Source organism: Dinoponera quadriceps, unplaced genomic scaffold (assembly GCF_001313825.1).
Source record: "Dinoponera quadriceps isolate SergipeBrazil2010 unplaced genomic scaffold, ASM131382v1 scaffold1169, whole genome shotgun sequence".
Classification (NCBI taxonomy): Eukaryota; Metazoa; Arthropoda; class Insecta; order Hymenoptera; family Formicidae; genus Dinoponera; species Dinoponera quadriceps.
The window spans coordinates 557,345-567,393 of NW_014555522.1; the positions used below are offsets into that span (position 1 = coordinate 557,345).

At 50.6% G+C, this 10,049-nt stretch overlaps 1 protein-coding gene across 1 annotated transcript in view; it reads right to left on the reverse strand.

Moving 5' to 3' along the window:
• LOC106744595 (dipeptidase 1) overlaps positions 1-6,466 on the reverse strand; it is an 88,357-nt gene extending 81,891 nt beyond the window's left edge. The window contains exon 1 of the mRNA XM_014619510.1: positions 5,268-6,466. Within this exon, the coding sequence (XP_014474996.1) occupies positions 5,268-5,392 (125 nt within the window). The 5' untranslated portion in view covers positions 5,393-6,466. The remainder of the gene's footprint in view (positions 1-5,267) is intronic.
• Between the last annotated feature and the right edge of the window lie 3,583 nt (positions 6,467-10,049).

A 10,049-nucleotide genomic window follows, 5' to 3' on the forward strand; every position in this document is an offset into this window, starting at 1 on the left:
GGCCGCTCGCCCTCTCCGTTGAAATTTCGCGCACTCCCCGTGATTATTCGCTCGCTCGTTTCCTCGATTATCAATTAACTCGAATCGCGAGACCGACCGTGCAAAAAGCAGCGAGTGGAGACGTTCTCTTCTTGTCAATCCATAACGGGCCAATTGTATTACGGGGTAAATGAAACGCGCTAATTCTCTCTTTTCCTTTCTCTCTCTCTCTCTCATATATCGATCGTGGGAGGTGTATCGAATGTATGTTAGGTGCTCAAGAGAGTTAAGCTCCGTGGAAACAGACCGACGCGAATTTGTAACCGGCACAGGCGATAGATGCGAAACCGATTGCTTCGCGATTCTTGCAAGAAACACGTTACCGCATCCCGCAATCCCGCATTCGCCATCCATTTGCGCGATTCCCCGCACATTAATATCGGCTCGATACAATCGATGCTCGCGGGTTTGTGAAATCGGTCGGTTTTATATATTCGAGTCTGTGCCACGGCTGTTTGTTTGTGCATGAGGAGCACCGTCAACTCCCCGAGATCTCCCGGCAACTCGCTCGAAGAGCTCGCGCACGCTTTTTCTGGTTTTATCAATGACACGTGGCGTTCGTTGCCCGCGGGATTTGCGCTGGCCGCTTCTTCTCGAGCCGGAGCAAGAAGGATGAACTATTATACGATGCACAATGGGTCACAGATGAGGCTTTCACTCGTTATCGGTAACGAGTTGCCTTCGGTTCGCCGACATCGGGGGAAATCGCTGGCGCGCCTCTTCCTCGATGTCTTTTATCGTAGCCACTTTCCGGAGAGTTCCGCGGAGTTTGCTCGTGGAACCGGCATTCCTTGGCCGGAGAATCGGAGTTCGGCCTTTCCGGGGAAAGACGCGTATTTCGTAGCGGTGAAGAGCGGTTATTACGTAAGGACTACTTAGAGGCGAAAGATCACTTGTCGTGATATTATTAGAACGTTGCCTGATCGTTTTCTTCTTTCTTGTCTTGTGAGAAAAGCTTGTAAATCGTTGCCTGTTTCCCGCGATATCGATTGGCTATCCCGATCTCGATCCGAGTTGTTGTTTACTTCGACCGCAAACGGCTGTCGTCGCGAGGGTTGCATATTTCGACGGTTTGAGTGTCAAGGGAAATTAGTACCATCGAATAACGTGTAATGTCAATATTACGATGTAGAGAGAACGTTAAATTAATGAATAAGTAACGTAATGGTACTCGTGTCTTGTCGGCTGGGGAGTCACGTGTGTGAGTGTGTGTGCGCGTGCGTGACCTCGGGACCAATAATACTTACGAAACTGCTGAGCAATGACAGTCTTTGTCGCACTAGTAAATAGTTCTGGAAACATTGCGCATGATTTCCGGAATTATCGAATCTGTGTATCTGTGGTATACATTGTTACTTTGCATGTGTGATCATCATGCTACGATTACGTTGAGCAATAGCGGTATCTTGGAATTCTGCGAGTGACTACCATCTTTTATTTGTATTCATATCTTTTTATATTGCTAAACAGAAAACTTGCTTTTTGTTATAGATCTGGCGAAAAGTGTGGCTACAGAGTGGATGCGGATGCCGTACCGGAGGATTCGGACCGGGTAGGATCGGCTCGAAGGTAGATTCATAAATTTTTATATTTTTTCATTGAATCCTTTGCAATCGAAATTTGAAACATAATTGTAAAAAGTAAAAATCATCGAGTTTCAAAGATGCAAAAAAATATATGTTCGTATTCACGCATATTTTTCTTACTTAAGCCACTGCCTATTGTATAATTGTTTAATTGGTGTTGTTATATTTTTATTGCAGAATTGAATACAGAACGTGGCTGATCCTGAGTTCCCGGTATTTCGGTGAGTTAAGAAAATGAGCAATATTTAAGGTGATGGATTTGTTGGCGAATTGATTTATACAATCAAAATCAATGCGATTTTTTGAGCTTCTAGTTTTTTTACATGTACATTGAGAGAGAAAAAGAAATGGTTAATCTCATTACAAATTGTAGTCATTTTCGGTGTCAGCCATATTCTTTTTGTTACTCTAAGGAAAAAATAGTAATAGTAATAAATGAATATAAGGTTATTATCGAAACCATTACAGCAGCATTACCACACAAATATACTGTCCGACTATAAACAATTTGTTTGCAATCACAAATATCAAGCACTTTTCTCTCAATGTCAAGTTTTGACCGTTTCTTTAAATAAATGTTTTTTTTTATCTTGATTCAAGATATTGAAATATTCGACAGAACTACTTGTTCCACAAGATCCCTTAATTGTTTCAACTGTAAAATACGTACCAAATTTGTGCACCAAATTTGCACACTAAAATTGCGTACCGAAATTTGCGCCACAAATTTACGCAAGACTATACGTATGTAATTGTGTACCAAAATCGCGCATTAGAATTGCGCACGCGCGAAATTCGCGATTATTTATTTTATTCGTTGAACAATTTTGCGATCGTCGCGAGCGCCAATTTTCTAGATATTTCACGTATGGCGAATTATAACGTTATCCCGATTAAAATCAGAAATAGAATTCAAAGTTAAAATTAGGAGAGAGAATTTTCACGGAAACCGGAACCTCGGCTTTTGATCAAGTTTAAATGTTTCCGCGAAACGGGATGTCTTCTCTTTTTCCTCTCTTGACCCCGTTAGAAGCACCGTGACGTTCCCTTCGCAATTTTTTCCACGCGATTCGCAACTCGTGAGATTCTCAAGGGATAAAGCTCGTCCACAAAATACTTTCCGCGAAATAGTTGAGCGCCGTTAAAATGATCGCGGCCGCGAGAGCGATGAAGTCAAGCAAGTGACTGAGGTGCGACCGATGTGGGACGCTAACTGGGATGCTGAGGATGCGGTCGGGACGCAGTGATGCATCCGGCCTGTCGTCGTTGGATGTCGACGCAAAATGGTGAGCGTACAATTCAAACGCTAAAATAACGTCACATTGTTGCGTGCATATGTAGACGTAAATCGCATTGATCATCAGTGAAAAAACGCGCGAAGATAGATATATTCTGGCACTGTGCGCGATGTTACTTTAAAACCAAATTTCGGGTTTAATGGCACAGCGATAACGTGCCGTTCGTAGCGTCTAGTTTTCCAAAAAAAAAATCATGTGACATTTCACATGTCACTGGTTGTAAACACGTCGCAATGGGAAGATATTCAAATGGAAAATGTAACGAAATGGAAACGTAAAGCCGCGATATGACGATACGACGCAACTTTAAAACTGAGAGCTTACGAATTGTCCTCGCACAAAATGGAGAAAGATGTTGGGACATCAGATACACATCGATGCTCGGTGTTCCCAAGGCGAATGCACTCGCGCAATGTGTAGGTGTTTGCACGGTGAATGGGGGGGAGGGGAGGAGTACACGCGCGAACACGGAAGTAGGTGGAAGAGACACACGAGTTTGTACCAGGCGGGAGGACCGGAAATTCGTATCTACCCTACGGTAACCCGAGAAACCCGGGGACCAACAGCCACGGGCCACTCTCCCGAGTAAATTCTATCTTCCTTGCGTCTCCTACCAATGCACCTTCCGCCCTATTCTCTCCTGACTTTCTTTTTTGTTCGCTCTTCTCCATTAACGTCCTTTCTTTTCCGCGCTCGCAAAACTTTCTCATTATCTCGGCGAAAATGCGCGACTGTGTCTCTCTCTCTCTCTCTCTCTCTCTCTCTATCTCTCTCCTCCCTTCCTCGGGCCGAAGCGATTCAATTGGTTCTTTTTGTTTTGGCGATCCCGGCGGCAACCCCGATAGACCGGCGAATCCTATTTACGCAGCGCTATCTGTCTGGTTATTTTTAATTCCCGTCGCGCATTTCGCTTCTGACCTTATTTTTGTTTACCACGCAACCCCGCCGCCACCGCTGTCTCCGCCGCCGTCGCCGACATTTCTCGAAATTGGAATCGTTGCTCCACGGAATACTTAAGTGGGATTACGCGGCAGCCTCGAACTTCCGAGCCATGATTAAACGTCTTAACGTCGCCGCGCAATTTCGGACGTCGCAAAAGTCGGAAAATACTTCGGAATGCACGCACGCCGTTTTTTTTCGTCGCAGCGCCATTTCTCCGCTCGATCGCGGACGGTTTCCGATGTCGGTACGCCTCGTTTCCGTCTCCCGCGGAAACATGACGAGTCCTCGACGAGAATTATCACCCGGCGGTGTCTTGTTCGCCCGAGATGGAATCGTTGGTACTAAAGTCGCACGGACGGGTGCAACGTGTCATTGCGAATCAGACACGACGGACATTCCTTTGAAGTTAAATTCCCGGTGTAATTAGAGTGACACGCCCGGCCATACAAAGTCGACCGTGCGCGTCGTTACGACGACATTGTTCTCGCCGGGCTATAAATTCGCGTCTCGTGGTTCTCCCGCGCCTCCACCACCATCACCACCGCCAACACCAGCACAGACGCGACGACGACGGGCGCGCCCGGTTAACGATTATACGATGGGATTTCAGTTATTCCGTTGGATTTTCGACGCGGCAGTTTTTCGCTGCTCGTCTACGGGACAAAGGGACGCGCAAGGCGTCCGTTTTCACCCGGGATTTCGGGATTTTCACCGCGGGAGTTGTCGCGAGTATTATTGTTCCGCAGCCGGGAAAACGGGAACCGTTGTCCGCCGTTTCGGCGGCTGGAATTTTTACCGGGGGACGCGGCCAGACATCCCGACATCTTAAATTCGCGCGAGCGCGCGCGTGCGGTGTTTCAAGATTAATTACGTTAATTAAATTGCCGCCTTCTGACATTTGAGCTACGGCTCCGCGAGCGGCCACCGCCGCGTTGGTTTTCATACGCGCGAGCGGCATTCTCTATTTTCCTCGCGGACGCAAATTACGCTAGTTTAGCACAATATATTTCCCCCTGTAACTGCTTCGTGAAATATCGCCGGGCAAAAATGGTCGCGGTGGCGGCAACGTATACACCGGCGTCCGCGAGTTTGCGGGAGACAAATAAATCAAGATGGTGGCGAAGATTATCAGCGGGCAAAAAAGAACGATTCTCGCCGTTTACCGCGGCTGAATGTGCATTAGGGCGCGAGATCGAGGCACGTTTCAGGCAATTTCAGACGGCGTCGCGTTACCGCGATAGAGTTATTTCGAGCGACCCGGCGGAGGAAGTGTCCTCCTCGAGGCGAGTCGTGGCGTTTCAATCTCTCTCTCTCTCTCCCCCTCTCTCTTTAACTCTATCTCCGGGTCAGGTAACCTGCGGCTTGTTGAAAGGCCTCGGGTTTACACAGGGACTTAACTTACCCATCTATCAACGGCACGTCTCTGAGAATTCTGCGAGCTGCCGCGAGGCGATCTCCCGCGTGGGCCGCGAGCAGGATCCTCGTCAGTAGCTGACCAAGGACCATCACGCCCACCACCATCCTCATCCTCCTCCTCGCTGGACCCGCAGCGCGTCCTCACTAATGTCCTCATGCCATCACCGTTCCACCCACCGGCTCACCACCCGCAGCACTTCCTTCAACCGGAATGTAGGACGGCCGAGTGTGCAACAGGATCGCGGATCCCTCGTTCTCGAGTCTCCAGTTAATTAGCACCGAAGGAATCGTCGTTCTCACCGCTCGAGCATCCTCGATAATTCTGCGATAACTTCGGCGCGGCGACCACCGTTCGCGACTTGACGAATCGATTCGGCCCCGAGGAAGAGACTTCCTCGGGAATTCTCTCTCTCTCTCCCCCTCTAACTCTTTCGGACGATCGTATTCGGGATCTTAATGGCGAGTTCTTACCGCGGGGAAACCGGCTCGCGAAACGGCCGTGTTTCTCGGCCAATCGTATCTTTCGAGACCACGCACCTCGATTTTTATCGCGTCGCGCCCACGTGGTAGCACACGCTCCCTTCTTTCTATCCCCGCCGGGATAACAGAGTTCAAGGATCAACGTTCGCCTTCCACTTCAACCGGCTCTTATCTTCGGCGCATTCGTCTTCACACATCCTCAAGCCCACCCCCCAATTTCTCACATCCAGCCGGGTCGAAGGTCCACTTTTTCCACCACGTCGCGATAGCTACTCCAGCCTCTCCGTTCTTCGCTCTATCCAACCTTCCAGATTAACCTTCCGGTCTCATCGCCATAGACCCCGTCCGACACAGCTGCTATCTTCGTGCTTCTTATTCCGCTTGCGCCTCTTCCGAGTTCTTGTTCTACCACTTGGAATGCTGTCTCTACCTTCCCCCCCCCTCTCTCTCTCTCTCTTTCACCAGCCTCCTTTGCCGCCACTCGTTCTGCCACTTAAAGTCTCCGGCGCGGCGCAGTCGACCGTCCTTATTAATGCGGCCGGCGCTCTTTGAGCAAAGGTCGCCGGCAATGCGCGCCTTGATCGATTCACTCAATTCCTACCGCGGTTCGAAATAGCTCCGGCCACTTTCGGAATTAATCTTCCGAAACGTATCGTTCCGAGAGAGCGCCGTCTATCACCGTCGCCGCTGCTTGCCCGAAACGAACGTTCGCTCGCCGTTGCTTGATTCTTTGTCGGAATTCACCCTCGTCGATCTTCGTGAAGTCGTGCGTCGATCGAGTCGGTCAACGAGCGAGCTCTCGACAAGCGAGTGCTCGACTACCAAACTATTCTTAATCACTTATGAGCTGTAGCTCTCGCCTCGCCTCGTTGCTGCGAATTCTTCGGTGAAGATGACTTCCGAAGCACCGTCTCGCCTGGGGGATTTGCCTCGATAGAGTTTGATCAGGGACAGGCTTTCAAAGGTTTTTCCCGCTCTCTCTCTCTCCTCCCTGTCGCTTTTCTATTTCTACCCTTAAGGATTGGAAGGCCCCCTCTACTACTCTAGAGCGCCCTTATCGACTTCTTCGCCGGCGCTCGAGAGATCTAGAGCCGATTGGTAATCGAAGACACGTCAGCCACCTTTCCCGATCCTCCTCCGGCAGTACAAAGTGCCACTGGTTGAAACCACTTAAGCGAGAGCTATCGATGTCGATGGTCTTTAATTTACGCCGATGTCGACCTTGAGCGTCGACGCGCTTTGATCGAGTTATCCGTAACGAGTGTATTTAAGGAAATTGAACCCCGGTTAGTCGAAGCAGCTCTGTTAATTAAGACGGCATCCCGAACGACGAATCTTCCCGCCTCCTCGCCTCCCTCGTCCGGAAGACGGCTTACTTACAGCTCGTACCACTCGGCGGCTCGCAGTTTTACACCCGGAGAGGAGGGGCGCGCCTCCTCGGGATGTCGTGCGACGGGGCTCCGACGGGCGGTCTGCTCGTTACGTCCGGAAGATTAATTAGACTGTCGAGAAGAAGACGTCGTACAGCCGTGCGCGGAAACGGAGCGCTTCCTTCTCCTTCTTTATTTCCGCGGTCGGGGGATCAGTGTTCCTGGATGTTTTCTGAAACGTGATCCATCTTCCGGGTATCTTCGCGACACACGGAGAGGGGCTCTCACTCGACGCGGCGCGACGCCCGCGCGGTCTTTCCTTCCTCCGGGCTACTATTACTAAATCACTTGCACCGGCGACGGCGTTTCATAATCGCGCCCGAGTGTCACGCCGCACTGTCACAACCGCCCGTAAATCTGTCGCGATTAATTCGACACTCGATTAAGTCCCCGCGATTAATCACGCACTCGAAACGCGCGCGAAGGATGGATCTTCCTCTCTCTCTCGCACTCTCTTTATCTATCTCTTCCTCTGTCTCGTTGTCCTAGCGCCTCGACATCACTCGCTGATGGATCGTCCTCGAGGTCGGCCGGCCCGGATATTTTCTAACTTCTGCCGATCTGTAAGAGGCGGATTTTCGTGACTCGTCCGATCGGCGCGCGGAAAATTATCGCATGGAGGGATTCTCGTCAGGGGACACGTTCCACCGTTGGAATTGAGCGAATGGAGTTCACGATGAGCCAATTTTAGAATATAAACGAGAGATTGGAGAACAAAAAGGCACGAGTTTATTGTATTATCGGAAAATCAAGCTTGGGCTTCGAAAATAGTTAATTGTCGCTGCATGCGTCGCATGTTAATTCTATTCGAAGCTCCCTTGTGAAACGAACTAAATTTTGAATTTCTCTTCTCCCCCTCTCTCCCCCTCTCAGCTTTCTTTCTATCCATCTGTCTCTCAAAGCATAACGATCTCCTTCATTAATGTCTTGCTTTCGTCGAGACGATGTACAGAGCGGTTTGGTTAGACGTCGGCGTCGGATTACGGCGAGGCGATGAAATCGGTGCACGACGTCAGGTTTAATTGATGACCGTAATCCGTTCGTAACGGTTGTTACGGGGCGTGTTACCATCGCAACATATCGAGTTATCGTAACGTCGCGGGAATAATTTCTCGTAATCACCTCTGCTCTACATTCTTTCTTTACCGCGCGCACGTAATCTCGTCAGAGCCGTTTCCGGGGGACGCGTAATCTCCTTAACGCCGGCGATGGTTAGCAGTAATTCGACGGCTCATATAGAAGACCGAACGAAACCGGCCGATGGCGGACGAGGCCGTTAACGTCGACTGCGACTAATGAGTTGGCTTGTTCATAATTATCGGCAGACGCGGCCCCGACCTGGCTCACGCCTGGTTATCGCCGCGATACACGGTATTTATCCGCGTGTCGGCAATTAATTAATCGCTAATGGCGCTAACGATCGCGTCTTTTGTGCCGCGCGGTAGAACGCGCGATTCGATTTGCCGCGATTGTGCGCGCGTATGTGTGTGTGTACTTCAGATCCCGGCGAGTTTCGATGCACCGTGTCTCGAATCGCGCGTTTTCCCCGCGAGAGCATTCCGCGACGAGCATTCACCTCGACGGTGACGCCTCGAGGTTGACGAAAATCGATCGGCGAAACGGCGGAAAAATTTACCGGCGCGTCTCGATCGTCGTTTGATCTTGCGATTCTGCCGAGATGTAAGGATTACGAGAGATATATTTGCACACAGAACCGGCGAAACGCACTTGTATACGCGCGCATGGCCGCCGCTCTCGAGCACCGTTCGTCAAAATACGCGTCTGTTTGTCGAGTTAACAGTGAAAAGCTAGGACGTGGGACGGCGGAGAAACACGACGCGAAATTCCGCCCGCTGTATCGAAATCGTGAGGTAACCGTGAGGTGCTTCGATATTTCTTCGCTCGCGTCGTCTCATTACGTACACTGTCGTTTCATTTTCTCCGACTCGACCTAACGCGTCCGAGGAGCGCTAATTCCGTCTCGTTTCGCTTAATGTCCGAAGATACGCGTCGAACGCGTCCATATTTCATTGCCACGTGGAAAGGTGACAAGTTAATTTAGCGGCCGGCAAGATGTACAGGTATTGCTGGTGGCGAACGCCGAGGCTCTCCCGAACACGCGAGTCGGGCCGCGGGTGCATCTGACAGCTGCGTTTTTCGACGGACGTTTCGATCGTTTCGTTCCAACGACGACGTATCGACGCGGCGCGCAGTTGCTAAAATTGCTCTCGACGAAACTTGTGCGCGCTCGCGACTCGACGTAGCACAAGTTCTACTTACTTCCCGTACGTTATATATGCATCCGGATTTGCGCCGTCGAGCGCGAGACGGAGCGGGCCGCACTTTGCCGACGATCGTAGACGCGTTCGGCCGACACGGTGAATTTACATGAGATTATCATCACCTGGACTCGTACGAGGAGACCGGGTCCCCCCACGTAAGAGGATACATTCTTGTCACGGCCTCTCGCTCTTTAATTTTTCATCGCGAGACGAGACGTAGCCCTCGTTTTTATGCGAGCCAGCGTTTGCGTTACGTGCCGGTCCCGCGACGTGGGACGCTCGATTTAAATAAACACGGTGCCTCCTCACGAAATCCAAATCGCGGGCCGGCTCCTCCGTCGCCCTTCGTTCCGCCCTCGCGAAAATTCCGGTCCTCGTACCGTGGGGACGTTCGCGTCCCATAAAAATCTGCGCGCAGGTCAGGGCGTATCTGTCCCGCTCGTAAAGTCCCAGAACTGTTTTCCGATATGAGATCATTTGTGCGATTTTTCTCGCGGCCGTCCTTCGAAGCCGCGAGTCTCGTTCCTCGAGAGAGACAGAGACGGAGGAGAGAGAAAGAGAGAAGGGGTGGGGGGG